Here is an 18,054-nt window from a genome sequence, read left to right on the forward strand (position 1 = left end):
ACAAAACACCGGTAACACAAACATTAAAATATCATTTAAAAGTTAAATAAGAGCAACATGATCATCCACTTTAACGCAAAACTGGAGGGGAAGTGGATGTCGATTTACCTTCACATGTGGTACCGCCAGTCTAATCAACGTTTACAAATTATAACATTATGAAGATGTTTCTTTCAGTAAGTGATCATGTATCAAATCGTTTTATTCTATTAGAATCATGATATATCATTTATCCCTGTAGCTAGGTTTCTTCTTTTTTTTTGGCATCTAGCAATAATTAATATTGTTGATGGATTTCAATGTTTATAAACGAACTTGATGTACAATGACATTATGTTCTTTCTTAATTCTATAGTCGGTAACATTAGTGTATTATAAAACAAATATAATAAAAAGGGATACAAAACGGACACAAATCTAAAATATCAGGTAAAACAAAACACCTTTTTTGCGACGTAGTCGGTATAGTTTCGGTTTGTGCCCTTTGAACTGAAGGACGCTTAACTATGGCAACAGAATACGCATGCTCGAAAATCCTTTCTGTGATTGGACAAAATGCTGTCATGGTGGGTGATTTGGTTGTGTTTGAAAAAAACGTCTCGATAATTATATCGTGATGGAAAGCAAGTGAAAAACTATAAATATTTGAACTAGATCTTACAAAGATTTATATTTTTATTAAAATAATTGTTTCTCCAATAGCTCTTTGCATCCGTTACAGCTGTTTATTCGGGACAATTATATAATTTTTAATGTAAACTTTGTTGTACGAACGTACATGACTTTTAGAACGCACCTAAGCATGTGAGATTTCCGCGGGATTTTGATGAATGTAAACAGAAAGATACGAGGACCGAGATTACTGAACACAAACAGAGAAAACGTTATTTAAATGGTATCTTTGTGCTTCTGAAGGTTATCGAAATGATAGTTTTAAACATATACTCAAAATTTAAATACGTCGGATATCTTTTTTAAAGATAGTTTTTGTTTATAATATAATTGTAGAAGAGAAAAGTATGTCCCACATCCGTTGATTTTTAATTAAACACGGATGTTCTCTAGGTTATGTGTGATCGTAAACATCTACAGTCTGGTTAATACCTTGGAGATTCCCTGTGTCGTATGTGTCTTCTAATTGTCGATCGTAAATATTATCATTTTCCTTCTCCATTTTATTAAGTGCATTATGGGAAGAAATGTCGTAAACGCCATCGGGCTTTATTTCATAATGATTTTCTTCTTTCGTATTTGAAGTTTTTGCATTATGAAACGAGTTAAGTTTATGATCTTTGTGAGAATTGTTTGAAGGAACTAAGTTTGATTGATCATTCGATAGAACATTTCCAGAGGTTTCTTCTGATACGGATGCGTATAATGAAAAATTATTTTTCTTCAGGTCACTATTTTCTGTCCTCATAATTGATTTAGATGTTTGGCCACTTTTTCTGAAAAAAAAAACCAAAAAAACAAGTGAATAATTAAATAATAAATCTTACTAATAATTTTAGATGAGTGATATTGGTGAAAGTAAGTATTATATGAAAGGTCACAACAAGAAAACAAAATCTACATATAGTTGTCAACAACTTTTCAATTTATAACATGTATACTTCAAATGAAGATATTGATAGTGATGGGCATTTGTTACTAAATTGATTTCATTGGCAAAAATGTCGATGTTATCATCAACAAATTAAAACATATGTATGAGTTGTCAATTGTTTTCGTATCTTGTTTTACAGATGACGTGACTACAATACCGTCCATTTTTTTTATTGAGACTTTTATCTAATCATTATTAGCACACTTCATGTTAATAATGTGCCATTGGGATTGAAATATTTGCCACTTGATCTTAAGCAAACGATATTTTAATCTTGAATGTAGCATTCATATTTGAAATATTACCTATATTTCCTGTGAATTATGTACATGGTAACAAAGATCAAAATCAGTATAATAACATTGCCGACTACCAGACCACTAACCATTCCTGTAATAGAAATATTATTATCAAATTATAATCGACAATTTATAACAGGGTCAAAACAGCCAGTTCATAACCCTTTATTAAATGATTGTGATTCTTCAACTAAACAAAGTTACTTACCTTAAAGTAGAACTGAAGATACAGAAAACCAATATTAAATTTAACTTTCAAGACTATATTATTTACTGCATATATAATACGTGAAATCCTTAAGAGTAATAAAAGAAAGTAACGTGCAAAATATTAAAAATTCAATGGTAAACGAGTAAACAATATGAGTAGAATTTGTCAAACAAGGTGTGTTCGGGCTGTCTTGCTCTATGTAGCATATTTACCTGACGATATCAGGATATTGGTATTTATACTGCACTCGTTCTATTTGAGCAGTCAAAATGCGTTGACTGTATATGTCTATGCCATATACAGTCACTGACCTGATATCACTTTTCCTCATGAATATTTAAATAGAAATTGTCGAAATTATATTTAATTATTTATACGACCTCTTCAACCTGTTCTTGTTTCCAATGTAAACAACGATACGTTTAACGACTCAAACTTGTTTCTTTTGCAATTTTTGGGAAAACATATTTCACTTATTAATATTTTTTTGTTTGCAACCTATAAATCATTATGTTTTATGATTATTGTTGATATTTTAGTCTGCAACGAATTCGTTCATCATAATGATGTACATTTCATCGTGTTTTATATTTCTCCGTCTGTGTGATATGAGGCCTTTTTAAAGGGGGATTTTTCCCAATATTTAAATCAAATAAATAACATTAACACAATAAACAACAATTGAAAATGTTTTTTTTTTAGATTGCAGTATAAAGACAATATTATAGTGCATTGACTTGACATATCAACGATATAAGGATTCGGCCCGAAACGGGGAAAAAGCTCGCATTTCCCCGTTTCTAAGCCTCAATTTCATAAAGTCAGTATGTTGATTGTCTACCTTGAACAGGGTTATACATTTATCTTATACATGTAGTTTTTTTTATTGAATTTAAAATCGTTACAAAATCTGTAATGTACTAGATACTCGCATTATTCATTAGTTTGTCAAAGACATTTATGTATATCTATAATTTCTTTTATTTGTTTTGAAATGTTTAAAATTAATATATACCAATATAAAGAATTATTTTGTTATCTTATAAATATGTTTTTGTTATCTAAAAGCATTAATATTGTGTTAATACGTCTAAAATAAGCAAGGTCAAATCTGCCTTTATCATCACTAACTCTCTTAGAGCGTTGACCAAAGTACATTTTGTATAAAGCGCGGAAGGGCTTCATTCCAAAAATGTGCGCACGGTCAACGCTTTTACAACCGTATGAATTTACAAAATTAAGCATTCAATACTTATAATTACATTTTTAAGCTATGATCATGAAAACACGAATTTTATATTATTTATTATTTAATTCAACTGTGCACTTTATTGTGGGACCACATGTTATCATGTATGGTAAGTTTTATTGAGTAATGGAATTGCTTAAGGAATAACACGTCATGTGCAGTTAGCCAATCAGAATAAAGTATTATAATGAAACATACATCTAATATAATTATTATACCTTAATATACCATTAAGGTAAATAGGGGGAAATATTCTGAAACAAGTGACTATGTCACAGAAAAAGCATCTGCCAAGTATTCATGAAATTGCTCTCTATTAAAGCCATATCCTGGAAATTATTAAAAAAAAAACATTTTTTCCTACTTTTAATATGAGGTACAATATGCCGGTGAAAAACATTAATTGTGCTGTCAAGAATACATTATGCCAGAACTCAAATGAAGCAGAAAGCTGATGTAACTTATCTGCTTTACTCGATCCCTTAAGACAAATACATGAAAGAAGTGTAATAACGCCTAACACAAACACACATACGCACAAACACAAAACAGTACACCATAGCCCCCACTTTATTCCAGAAGCTTCTAACTGATGCCGAATGCTAGAGTGTAAAATTGTAATTGAGACATTACCCAAAACAATTATAACTTTTCTGAAAAAGACTATAAATGAAAACAGAACTATAACATCTTCCCATAATGATTGAATGTTAGGAAAATTGACCAGAGTTATCTTACTTTAATAACAGAGATAGGAAAAGCAAACAATTTTTAATTTAAGCCTAATTAACATTAAAACAATTTTCCACTAACAAATAAAGTTACATTATTGAAATATAAGGACTTTGTTAATAGTTAAATCTATTAATTTTATTAGATATTATGAATTTTTATGACAATAGAGAAACATGCTACTCTATGTTACATCTCGTCTAGTCATTCGATTATCCTAATACAGGAGTTATAAGAGTTGCAGTATACAATTTTATAAAACATTTTACACGACGTATCTACTGCTAATGACCGTATAATGAAATCCTAATATATTGATATACATGTTTTATTTTAAGTGTATTCTTTTAGTTCCGTCGCCTTTACTGTCAATATATATCTTGTTACAAACCTTTTCCTCCAGTGTTTACTGAACTCGTTGATTGTAGTAAATCATTTAAATTACATTCAATATCGTCAGAACTGCCAACTGAAATAAAAATTCAAATTTAATTGATAATTGCTTTGTACCCCGTCTTTATCTAGGTCCTCTGAAACTTTCCATAGGTGGACCTCTCTTGTTGCAGAATGTTTCCGTCAGCGAGAAAAGTTCTTTCCAATAAATTAGGAAGTGCGCAACAGTTGATAAATCAGATTAATTTTCAATTGATAAACACAAAATGTAATCAAAATGAAATCTGCACCCTAAAATGTTTCAATCATGAGACGAGAACAGAACGGAAAGAAGGTCTCTTTAAACAATCAAGAAGTCGTGTTTAAAAGATCATGACTTGAAGCTCCTAGAGAAAAAAAGGAATTTCTGAAGATTTTTTTAATAATTTTGCAGATTTCAAGACGACAAATTGTCCATTTTTTTCTATATTAACAAAAGTTATATCCAACTCAATTCGTCGTTTTAGCATCTAAAATGACTACAGGTTATACTATCATTATTATAGTATGCCTAAATAAGAATAACTTCACGGTATTTGCGTTTCATTTGTTTTGACCACATTCATTCAATGATTATGATCATGTTGGAAATATTTCTAAGTATGCTTTAGATTCTGATCGCTTACATATTACTACGCGAGTCGTTAACATAATCTGATATAACATACCGCTGCAAATATAGGTAAAGTTCGTTGAATTGCAACTTGAGTCTATTTCTTTACTGGGAGTTGTTGTGTCTGCATATGACCTCGTACGGCAGATATTATTTGGAATAGAATTCACTATAAATTGAAAGAAGATGAAACAATAAGTAACAACAATACAATTAAAATTCCAATGTCTTAAGATTTAATAGCAGACAGTTAGATTTATTTATTCATTTCACAAATAGACCAAGAGATTAACACGTTATTTCGATTGTTCTAATTTTTTTCATGACCTGCCTAATTTTTTGCATGTAATATATTTAGGACGATAGACTTGTCTATTGTTAAAGACTTATATGACCTATAGATAAAAGATGTGTTAATGGCCAATGACAAATATTACATGCATACTAGTATGACGACATGTTTCCGCTTTATACTAAGAACAAGGGACGAAGAAGGTTTGAAGCAAACGAGAAAATTTAATATATGCGAAAAATCTTATAATAGATTTATCTTGTCCATAATAGTGAAATTAATTCGGAGGTCATACTCGTATGATAGAACAAAATCGTCATGCTGAAATTCTATTTTGAATTGAGATTTTGGTAGTGCAATAACTTGTGATCCAGTTAGTCAATTCTTTTCAAATCTTGATAAACTGACAGCATATTCGAGGTAATTAAAAGTTTAATAATTGTTTTTACACTTTTCTCATTGGCTGGTCATACTTATGCTCTTTTAACAGAGCAATATTGTTTCTAATGACACAATGCTTTCATGCGTAATGGCCAATAATTCATTAATAAATGTAAGATAAACCATTGTTTGTTTCAATTTGGCGTCAAATTATCTTAATAAACAGGGAGGGGGGATAATTATGTAAATTGTTACAGTAACAGATAGATAGATTTAAGACCTGACCTGGTTATCAAGGAATAACATCCAGAAAGATGGCTAGCACATTTTTATAAACCTTTGGGGGCAAACGTAGAGCCCAACGAGAAGGCCAATTATCGTGTTGTTACTATAAAGTTTACCTTTTTCATAGACCACATAATATGGAAAGCTTCCATACTCTCCTGTTCCGCATACATCGTTACTGTTTCCGGGACATTGAATTTCTTGACCAAAACAGAAAGATGCGGTAAATACCACACTTTTGTTATAACAGAAGCATGACTTGGTCTGTAAAAAGGAAATAACAAATTAAAAACCACTTGCTCAGAGAACATTTAAGGTCTTTCTACTCAAATTAAGATAATGATTTTGAAATACAATGTTTGAGGAACTTTTTTCATCAAGTAAGGGAGATAATAAGCCACTTCCGGTTAAATTAAAGTTACTTCTGGTGTCAAATAATAGCTTACTTTACTCTGATTCTAAAAAAAGTTTCTATATTTTTTTGGCTAAAAATTGCTACTTTTGGTTTTGAAAGGGTCACTTATCATGGTTGACATTTTCAAAGTTATACGTAAAATAACCAAATGTAAAAAAAAACAATGGTCATAGATCAAGGACATCAAATCAAAAGACCCTAGGTCTTTATTATATATGGTTAATGAGTTATATAACTATACGTATAATTTTTAATATACGAGGGTCTAAAACTCCCAAGAATGTCTACGCACCATTTCAACCCAAATCTCTGTGTTACGACAACTATCAGTTTAGTTGAAAAAAATTTTCGGTATCTTATACGGTTTCTGAAAAGAAGTGAAAACAAGCCAAAATAATCTTTAGAACATGACCTTGACCTTTCAACCTTGGCCTTATTTTCTTTCTTTTTTTTTTTTTTTTTTTTTTTGGTCCAAGAACATAAAAATCAAAATACCCTAGGTGTCTATCACTTATGGTTTACCAGTTACAATTACATTTTTCTTATTAAAGAATACAAAAGTGGAAATAACTCTCATATGGAGTCTCTAGACGCTTCAGTCAGAATCATTATTAAGATCCTGATGATATAACGAGTAAATTTGTAAGATTGGAGATAACTCTAACAATAAAAAGTGTTCAGTTTCACAGGGTCAGTCTCAAAAGCCCAATTACTGTTCGATATCATATGCGAAAAATCTGAGGGACATCTTGCGAAACCACTATACACCGCAGAAACAAAATGTGGCGGAAGTAAAAACTTTTAAAAAACGGAAACGTGGAAAGGCCTAATAATAAAACAAAGGTGCAGGTTCGGTAAAGCCCTAAAACGCATAAATTCTAGTGTATTAATTTTTTCTTGAAACACGAAACTTATTGAATTATTGAGGCCCTCACCGAACTTTCAAGCAGAATCAACTTTCTTCAGCTCTTAAACTGTGTTGCTAAAGGAAAATACCTGTCCCTTTCATTTAGTGTAGATTTGAGAGATTAGGCAGGTCGAGTTGTATATAAAAAAACGTTAACAATGTTGTTTTACTGTTTTTTTTTTTAAGTCGTACCGTATAGCATGGTATGGGTTTCGCACATTATTTAAGGCCATTCGATAACTTGTTATTACCAATATTTTTTTTCTCTCATATTTGCTAGGTTCCGACTTAGGAGTTTTCAATAATTTTTCGTCACCATCACTTCAGCGCAAAAATTAAGAGAGAAAAAAACGCATGAACATTCAATGGAATTCATAGACTCGTTGTATATTTGTCCGTATTGATTTATTTAACACTTACCTGTACAGCAAAGCGCGTGTAATTCTCATTGGCACAAAAGTCTGCACACTTTCCCACGTGTTTATCTGAGGTTCTGTTTACTACTGCTGTTCTTAGTGTGTTAATATTACCATCATAATAACAATCTGAATAAAACAATAGAATACCTAATTCAATGTCCTGACTTATGAGACCACAGAAGGGGACAACCATTTAAGTAGGAGGGCTTAGGTTCTTACAAGAATATTCTATTCCGACGAAGAAAATATATGTTATTCAGAGGAAAGGGTAGACGGGGGAATATTTGCCAACAAATAAAATGTTAAGTCCCCACTTAAAAAAAAACATAAATGTTGATGCCTTTGTGATACGAAAAATATTTTTTCAAAATAAAAAAAAAACAAAACTTTATACCCCACTAAATGGTCGCTCACTCAAAATTAACTATAAATACAACTATGCTGGGTATATGAAAGATGTTGGTGACGTAGAATTTTGAAACGAATTGTTTTTATGAGAGTCTGTATATGGTTTCAATAGTAAAGACAAGGTTATATTTCTACATTAGCTAGAGGTATAGGGAGAGGGTTGAGATCTCAAAAAAACATGTTTAACCCCGTCGTATTTTTGCGGCTGTCCCTTTGTTATTCTTATATGATTTTTAAACTTAGTTTCTTGTGTATAATTCGGAGTTAAGTATTATCACTGAACAAGATTAAATATTTGTTTAGGGGCCAGCTGAAGGACGCCTCCGGGTGCGGGAGTTTCTCGCTGCATTGAAGATCTATTGGTAACCTTCTGCTGTTGTCTGTTTTATGGTCGGGTTCTTGTCTCTTTGACAAAATGTGTTATAAAGAGAACAAAGATAAGGGATAAAGAATAATGGATTGCTAAAATATTAAGAATAGTGGATTGCTAAAATATAAAGAATAGAGAATAATGGGCAAAATTTACAAAGAATGGAGAAGGTGGCTAACGAAATTATAGATATGGATAGTCGACCTGCCAATGAATAGAAACAAGCGCCTGTGATTGTAGACCCTCTTTTACACATGTTGTAAGTATGGTTAAGTTCTATGTTAGTGTATCAGTGTTCACTGATAGTATGCAAGAACTCAGTCTGAGAGACAAAAGTTTTGTTTTTGAATTGAATACTTAATTAAGATAAAAAGAGGATCGCGGATCGAAAACAAGGCCTGTTTTACTTTTGGTAAATGCATAATCGGAAACTAAATTTTCAATGTCTTTTTTTGCAAACTTTAAATGGTGTATAAAACAAGTTTTTTTTTTGTGTAGGAGCCAGCTCGGGATTCGTGTTTTTCTTGATGTGTTGAAGACCCATTGGTGGCTGTGCCCTGCCTCTTCACTTTAGTCTTGTTTCTCATCTTAACTTTACTTTGAGACCTTGTGTCCCTTTTTAAGTACACCTACTTTCCCATTTTAGATACCATGGTTTACCGGTCCAAACATCCTTTCGGGTTTTTCCGCAGGTACGAATAACTTTACTGAATCCTTCTCCATACCTCAAGAGCACTCCCCCAACGTTATTGCAAAACTGTTCTGCTTGGTAGTAACTTTTGTTATCTGTGTCAGAATAATATAGTGTAGCTGTTGTACCTATAAATAGATTATTTATAAACATATGGAGTTTGCCGTTTCCTTTCGTAAAAGGTAAAAGCAAAACTCAAGCTTTTATCTTTTATTTTTGAAGAAATGTTAAATGTTTATTTGGTAATTCGCCGTGTCAGAATATTTTCATCAGTATCAATTTAAAGTAATTTGATTAAAAAATGAACGTTCTGTATAGATGTCTCATTTATGGTTCTGAGCCGTTCTGGTATTTAATTTATTCTGTTATCACGGTAGGTATAGTGTCCGGCTAGGATCGTGGTTTTTCGAGTGATTTGGTCCATTTTTTTCGAGTGTAGTTCGGGCTTTTTCGAGTGATAAAAGATGCGATAAGTTCAATTATCGGATATTTCGTTATTATAACAGTTTTTAACATTACTACCCATCTTATATTGAATACTATATATGTTTTGATCAACAAAGAATCTCAACTTCCTTGTATTTAATAAATAAATCAGTGTTTGTTATTGTCCGGATTTTTTCGAGAGCAACTGTGAATTCGTTCCGGTTTTTAGACAAATGGTCCGGGTTTTTTACAGAAAATTTGAAGGTATTATAGACTTTAAAAAATGACTTTTTTTTCTAGTTTATAACTGTAATTTAGCGAAGGACAATATCGTATATTCCCAATAGTCATTAAAACATATCAAAATGCCTGAATCTTTTTTCAATTTAATGCAAATATTCTGTTTGGAGAGCGTTATACAACTACTTTCCAGTGTTCATTTAGAAATAACTTGATCCTTAACAAAACGAAGTCAAGAACATTATGCAGGATCTCATATTCATTTTAACTTCATTTCATGCTACTTTTGAATTTACATTTAATAATATTTCTTGTGGTGAACTCCGGAGATTAATAAAAGAAACCTATTAACAAAAAAAAAAAAAAAAAAACCACACACTTAATCCATCCCATTTTCATTGCCATTGAACACAAAATTTGAATAAATTTCAGATAAAATCAACAATGAAATGAATAGTTCATTAGCCTAAATATGATCCTTTAGCAATGATAGACATATACAAAATGTGTATATCATATGCTATCACCAGCCAGATTGTCCAGTGCTTCGAACGACACCAGGGACAACATTTTAATGTCTTGATTAATATTCAAATTTTCCACTTTTTAGACACTTTTCTTTTATTTTATCATGGTGTTTAGGTGCTGTATGACCAATTATTTTATTTGTATAATCAGACTCCTCCTCACAGTTGTAGCATTTAGTCATTTTTGTTTTCCATTTCTTAAACAATAAAATAAATAATACAAGATACAAGACAAATAGATCATGAAATATCTAAGATGTATACTTTTTTAAGAACATACATCTCATATTATACAATATATGTATGTACGTCTCAATTCGAATTGTCTATGCTTATGTTCCGGACCTTATGAGTATTAGGACCATACGCGTATGCTCACGACCATATGCGTATTTTCATATGGTCAAACTGTACGCGTATGGTCGGACCATATGATAGATATAGGAAGATGTGGTATAAATGCGGATGAGACAACTCTCCATCCAAAAAACAATTTATAAAGGTAAACCGTTATAGGCCAAGGTACGGCCTTCAACACCGGGCCTTGGCTCACACCGAACAACAAGCTATTAAGGGCCCCTCAAATAACTAGTTCAAAACCATTCAAACGGGAAAACTAACGGTTTAGGGGTAGGGTGGGGTAGAAAAAAAATTAATAGAAAGATATAGTAATGTTACTTGGCGAAAAAAGTAATAAAGTGGCGAAAAATATACTGTTTTTACAAAAGAGGTGGCGAAAAAATAAGTGTCCAAGAGGAAACCCAATTTGGAACCATATAGGTTTATCTTCTCATATATGTTATGATGGTATGATACTAAACCACTAACGGGAAGGAGTGTGCCTGATATTTATATGATGAAGACATAATCTTTAAATCAGTTTAATTGAAGTCTGGAGCTGGCATGTCAGTTAACTGCTAGTAGTCTGTTGTTATTTATGTATTATTGTCATTTTGTTTATTTTCTTTGGTTACATCTTCTGACATCAGACTCGGACTTCTCTTGAACTGAATTTTAATGTGCGTATTGTTATGAGCGATTACTTTTCTACATTGGCTAGTGGTATTTAGGGGGGGTGGTAGATCTCATAAATATGTTTAACCCCGCCGCATTTTTGCGCCTGTCCCAAGTCAGGAGTCTCTGGCCTTTGTAAGTCTTGTATTACTTTTAATTTTAGTTTCTTGTGTACAATTTGGAGTTATATAGTATATATATGTATATATTTGTTAAGGGGCCAACTGAAGGACGCCTCCGGGTTCGGGAATTTCTCGCTGCATTGAAGACCTGGTGGTGACCTTCTGCTGTTGTCTGTTCTATGGTCGGGTTGTTGTCTCTTTGACACATTCCTCATTTCCATTCTCAATTTTATACATTAGACACGATTCAATAATACAATAAACTTACCTATAACAATGACGGTTACATGAAATGTATTAATTTTATAGTCCAAAGGCTACCCCAAAAAGCACAAGTTACAAGTTGAAACCCATTATCTTTCAATTAATTGTCTATGTTTGGTGTATCTGTTTTCTGTCCGTCTCTAGTATCAATTATTAGACTCTTGTTTAACAGTTCATTAAGACATTTTTGGAAGTTATCTTCCAAGTCGACATTTTGCTGTTAAGTAATAGTCATCCCATGAGGTCCAAATACTTTTATGGTTCGGAACACTCACATTAGATGGTTGACATCACGGATATATACTGTACATGCAATTTATAAGATGTGAGAAAAAGAATATATACAAATAATTACATTAGATGTATGTTTCATTATAATACTTTATTCTGATTGGCTAACTGCACATCACGTGTTATTCCGTAAGCAGTTGCATTGCTCAATACAACTTTTCATTCATGATAACACGTGGTCCAACAATAAAGTGCACAGGTGAATTAAATAAAAAAATATATAAAATTCGTGTTTTCATGATCATAGCTAAAAAATGTAATTATAAGTATTGAATGCTTTTTTTGTAACTTTATAGGGTTGTAAAAGCGTTGACCGTGCGCATATTTTTAAAATGAAGCGCTTCTGCGCTTCATACAAAATGTACTTCGGTCAACGCTTTTACACCCCAATAAATTTACAAAAATAAGCATTCAATTCTTAAATGAACTATACTTGTTTCGTGATAAAATGCAAGTGTTGATACACCATGTTTAGTGAAAGTACTTAATTTGAGCCTTTATTTTATAGTTTTTAAACGTAAACACGTAAATAAAAGATTTTTAGCTATAAGAAATGTGTAAAATCACTCGATAAAAAAAGGACACACTCGAAAAATCCCGGACTGCTCTCGAAAAAACCCGGACATGAAAAACTGAATTTACTCTCAAAATGTCGTTTTCAAAGCAATAACAATAGTTTTTGTAAAGTGTCAGTATCTCTAAGGGTATATATATTCCATGTGTACATTTCCGTCGACATTTGCATTGGTATGTGAAAGAAAATGGCTTTATTCGGTATTTGGGAATAAAAGCATTTTAAGGCTATATTTAACTTTTTAAACGAAAAGCAATGTCAGAATGATACTATCGTTATATCTCAAATGCTAACATATCATGTACAACCTTGTTTATCAAACGCAAGCTTCTATATCAAGTCTTGTTAGAAAAGAAGTCTGTTTGTTTACATTTTTGATCATATTCACTCGAAAAAAAGTGGTCACACTCGAAAAATCCCGATCAATTCACTCAAAAAACCACGACCCTAGCCGGACACTATACCTACCGTGGTTATGGTTCTTACCAATGTTATATTTCAACTGATCAGGGGGAGATTACGTTTTAATTTGCACGAGGACAGTCGATTTGAAAATGTGTGTGATTACAATGATTGCCGTTATAGTTATTACTGATTTCTAATCACCTATCAGTGACCTCAAAGGAATTTACAAAAGAACGACTGGACAATGCATTGATGAGTGTATCCTAAAACACCTATCTATAGATGGACTAGTTTATTATGAGCGAACTGGATAAACTCCGCCCAGTCAAGTGAAATAAATTTAGTAATATATATGCCTTATTTGCATTTTGTTTTTTTGTTTTATTTTTGTTTTGTTTTTTTAGGCTTTTTTCTCAAACGTGGGAATTTTATAATATTGTTTTGTTTTGTTTTTGTGGTTGTTTTCGGTTAAAAAAAAGGTATTCATATCTTCGTATTTAAGATGTGTTTTTGTGTCGTTAAAACAAATTTTTGTTTTCCTCACATCCAAATAGATCTAATTGATAAAAAAAAAAGGTTTTCAAATGTTAAATTTTGTTCATTTGTATATTGTTTAAATGATTGGGAATACGTTGTAATTATATTGTTATATTGAGTATACTTACATTTTATGAAAAAAAGTGTCCATATACTAGTTATCAAGTCCATCAAGTTGTTGTATTATTTGTCAAAAAGTCCTTATACTAAATCCATTTTGTACGATAATCCTCAAACAGGAAGTTTGTCCTTTCCGCTTACAAACATCGACACTAATCTTAAATCTAGTCATATATTTATTATCGTTAATAACTTATTCAATTCAACAATACACAGTGCACGAAAATACAATTGAAAGCTCATTACATAACTGGTCAGTACGTAAATGCAATTGTACTTAACTAGATTTCTTTTGACTGATCGTCTGACAAAGGTTTCATGAAGCGCAATATCACACGGTATTTGCTTTTGTTTTTCTTTAATTGCGAGTATAGAAACTCGTATGATCTTACCAAATGGCACTAAAATTTAGGACAAAAAGGACGATTTTTCGTTCCCTATTGTTAATTTTCCCTTTTTGGATGGTGATGTTCCTTTGGCACCATCTTACGGTGTTTATATTTCACAACTCGTTCGCTATGCCCTAATCTATTGAGTATTGTGATGTTTTTTTATTTTAACGAACGTAATCTATGTATTACTAGTATATTATTAAGCCAGGGAATTTGTTACCACAAATTACTTAAAACCTTTACTAAATTCTTCCATAGATATAAAGATCTGGTTTTGAAGTTTGGTTGTACCTGCAGAAAACTTATTTCAAACGGGATAGAACATCCTCATTTCACGGAAATGTTGTTCGCCGTGGGGTGACCTATAGCTGTTAATTTCCGTGTAATTTTGGTCTCTTGGGAAGCGTTGTATCATTGGCAATCATACCACATCTTCTTTTTTTTTAATATTCTAAACAGTATATTTAATGTTGATAGCAAAAAGGATTTTCAATGGTATTTTTATTCGTGATGTGTCAAACGATTTGATGCTAAACTGCTGAAGGATATATCAATTAAAGAAACAAGACTACATAAGTTTTAGATAAAATACAAAGATAAAATACAACGGTAACAAAGAAACAGGCCGGTAACAACCGTTGCCGGATAGTTTTTCTGCACGAGTAGTCAGGTCAAGGTCCGAGGCGATAGCCAAGGACCTTGACCTGACTACAAGTGCAGAAAAAACTATTCAGCTGGTTGTTACCGGCCTGTTTCTTTTGTTACTTTTGTTTTTTATCTGACTTGTACGACGTTTCAAGACAGTAATAATACATTTTGCAAGACTAAACATTTGAGAAACTCAGATAGCCATAAAGCAGTAAATGTAAGTTACAGTATAAACCCCTTTATTTTTTTCATTACCCTTCAACAGAGATTTTTTCAAGCAAAGATATGAGGAATCTTATAATTTGATAAAAAAAGAACCATTTCAAGTAAAAGATGAATGTTGTACACATTTAAGACTTTTAAAATGCAACTTCGTAAAAAAGTAATATATTAAAGAAATATTTTACTGGTAAGTAGGATAACGTTGGATTTTTATGGATGAAATGGAAAGTGGGGAGGGTGAGGGCTAATTCATTTTAAAATAAACAGGCTGTGATCTTTATTTTTGATGAAAAAATGCAGAATGTGTCATTCCATCCCTCCGCCCTTAAAAAATCGTAAAAATCGCGCGTTTGTTGCCAAATACATGAATTTAACATTCAGTGGTTGGGGTTCCAGAGGTTGGAACAACCCTTTTTTGATGATCAATGCATTTAAATGGGGACATAAAGTTGCCCCCCCCCTCCTTCCTGTTTTGTCCTGGATTTGGACCTGGATCCGCCACTGATATAAATTGATAACAATATAAATGTATCAAAAGAATGAATTTCCTACTTTATTAGTGAATGAAATGGTTATGAAAAAAAAGGATTTTGTCTTAATATTATATAAATTCAGGCATATACTTTAATTTTTTTTTTAATTCATGCTCGTGATACCACCTATAATTTCATGAATACGCATACAAAAAAACCAGGAGAAGTTTAATTTTTAATTATACGTCGGTTACATCAGACGTGAATATAGATAGTAATACTCCCTTAACTTGAAACTGTGAATCGTCGAAGTTTAGATATGTCCCCTATGGCCATGTTATTACAGGGGACCTCAATATCGTCCAGGACAGAGAGGTTAAAAACTTTTTGAAAAAAGGACCAAAATATCGTTTTCCATCTAAAATAGATTGGAAAGAGTGTCGTAAAGTCACCAAAGATGCTCTTTCCTCGTTTTGTAAAAAATGGTGTAAACGGGAAAAATCGGATAAAAAATCTCTTGCTTCTTATTTAAATAATAAATGTATGAATGTGGTAGATAAGAGAATATCACATTTTGAAAATAATTTAGAAGTAAATAATAGAGTACATAATACACCTATTTCCAGAATAAGAAATAAACTTCAAATACTTTCAAAGCGGTTTGTGTTTGTACCGGCCGACAAAGCAGCCAACAATGTGGTGGTGGTATGCCGTAAATACTACACGGACGTTCTTAAGAATGAAATTTTAAGTTCATCTACATTCAAGTCTATCCGCTCCACAGAGAGTCATATAGTTAACAAGCATATCACAACCACATCAAAGCTTAAGGCTTCTTCTGAACATTTGAAGGTCCCTACTATGTATTGGCTACCTAAACTACACAAAAAACCATTTAAATATCGTTTCATCTCGGCCTCCAGTAAGTGTTCTACGACTAATCTTTCAGTGCTCTTAACTAGTTCATTAACTACTAATAAAGAGCTTATCATAAACTATTGTAATAAAATATATGAACATAGTGGTATAAACCATTTTTGTAGTGTAAAAAATTCTTTGGATGTTTTAGATAAATTACGTGCTTTTGATGGTCCTTTTGATTCTGTTAATAGTTTTGATTTTTCTACTCTTTACACTACACTTCCACACTATCTTATTAAACAAAAGTTTTCCTATTTAATTAAATGGTCGTTTGGTAAAGCTGAATGTAGATATATTTGCTGCAACTCATGTAAAGCCTTCTTCTCTAATGAGAAAGATAAATATGCTAGATATACTTACTGGAGGTGTGATGAGATGATTGAAGCTGTTAATTTTCTCCTTGATAATATTTATGTACGTTTCGGCAACAAAGTTTATCGACAGGTTGTAGGTATCCCCATGGGCACTAATTGTGCCCCTTTAATAGCAGACTTGTTTTTGTACTGTTACGAATCACAGTTCATGACTAAACTCAGTAAAGACCCGTCCAAATTGCATTTAATTGATAAATTCAATAACACTTACCGTTATCTTGATGATATTTTTTAGTTAAATAATCAAGAATTTTCTAAATATACTGCGGAAATTTACCCTAAGGAACTTACTTTAAATAAATCAAATTTATTCGGTAATAACTGTCCTTTCCTGGATTTAGATATTTCGGTTTTAAACGGGAAACTCCACACTAAAATTTACAACAAAAGAGACGATTTTTCGTTACCTATTGTCAATTTTCCATTTTTAGATGGTGATGTTCCTTTGGCACCATCTTACCGTGTTTATATTTCACAACTTGTTCGCTATGCCCGTGTCTGTTGTGACGTTTTTGATTTTAAAGAACGCAACCTATGTATTACTGGTAAATTATTAAACCAGGGATATCGTTACCATAAATTACTTAAAACCTTAACTAAATTTTTCAATAGATATAAAGATTTGGTTTTGAAGTTTGGTTGTACCTGTAGAAAACTTATTTCAAACGGGATAGCACATCCTCATTTTTACGGAAATGTTGTTTACCGTGCCCGGAAATTTAGAAATGATCCATGTAAACTTGTCGCTCCTTTAAATAAACTTATTCTAAAAGGTTACCTATTCAACACTGTAATTAGATCATTGAATATTGTTTTTATTGGTATAAATATTGATTGTGTTATCAGTAAATTAAAAGCTAACTAAATATTACTAGTATGTTATATGCATATACATATTCATGGATCTACAATCTGTCGATACCTGTAACTTGGCATTGCACAAGGTCATGCATTTCTCTGGCTATCGATGACTTCTTTACACTAAATCCATGGGATGTTGGATGTGTACGGATTGATAGTTTAGTCTTAGTTCCATGATTTTTTTATTAGTTGTTAGTGGCTTTGAACTAGCTGTCAGATATGGGCTTTGCTCATTGTTGAAGGCCGTACGGTGACCTATAGTTGATAATGTCTGTGTCATTTTGGTCTTTTGTGGATAGTTGTCTCATTGGCAATAATATCACATCTTCTTTT

At 31.9% G+C, this 18,054-nt stretch overlaps 1 protein-coding gene across 2 annotated transcripts; it reads right to left on the minus strand.

The window, feature by feature from the left end:
* Window positions 1-662: 662 nt before the first annotated feature.
* LOC143051834 (uncharacterized) lies at window positions 663-13,984 on the minus strand. 2 transcript variants are annotated; one of them, XM_076224813.1, is made up of 8 exons: window positions 13,839-13,982; window positions 9,253-9,438; window positions 7,843-7,967; window positions 6,217-6,364; window positions 5,198-5,311; window positions 4,489-4,566; window positions 1,912-1,996; window positions 663-1,448 (listed from the first exon to the last, which is right to left on the minus strand). In XM_076224813.1, exons 1-8 carry the CDS (start codon window positions 13,879-13,881, stop codon window positions 1,067-1,069), a joined length of 1,161 nt encoding a protein of 386 aa, XP_076080928.1. In that variant the 5' UTR covers window positions 13,882-13,982; the 3' UTR covers window positions 663-1,066. The 2 variants fall into 2 exon arrangements, with proteins under 2 accessions (XP_076080928.1, XP_076080929.1); XM_076224814.1 differs by lacking the exon at window positions 5,198-5,311 and having other exon boundaries at window positions 13,839-13,984.
* Window positions 13,985-18,054: the final 4,070 nt, after the last annotated feature.

This window comes from Mytilus galloprovincialis, chromosome 11, assembly GCF_965363235.1.
Source record: "Mytilus galloprovincialis chromosome 11, xbMytGall1.hap1.1, whole genome shotgun sequence".
NCBI lineage: Eukaryota > Metazoa > Mollusca > Bivalvia > Mytilida > Mytilidae > Mytilus > Mytilus galloprovincialis.

What these genes read in the sequence shown, in the direction of transcription:
- LOC143051834 (XM_076224813.1), bottom strand. Translation starts at nt 13,881, where the DNA reads ATGGACTTGATAACTAGTATATGGACACTTTTTTTCATAAAAT. An exon ending in ATGGTATCTAAAATGGGAAA is followed by an intron (nt 7,968 to 9,252) that starts GTAGGTGTACTT and finishes TGTTTTATTCAG; the next exon opens with ATTGTTATTATGATGGTAAT. An exon ending in CTTTACCTATATTTGCAGCG is followed by an intron (nt 4,567 to 5,197) that starts GTATGTTATATC and finishes TTTTTATTTCAG; the next exon opens with TTGGCAGTTCTGACGATATT.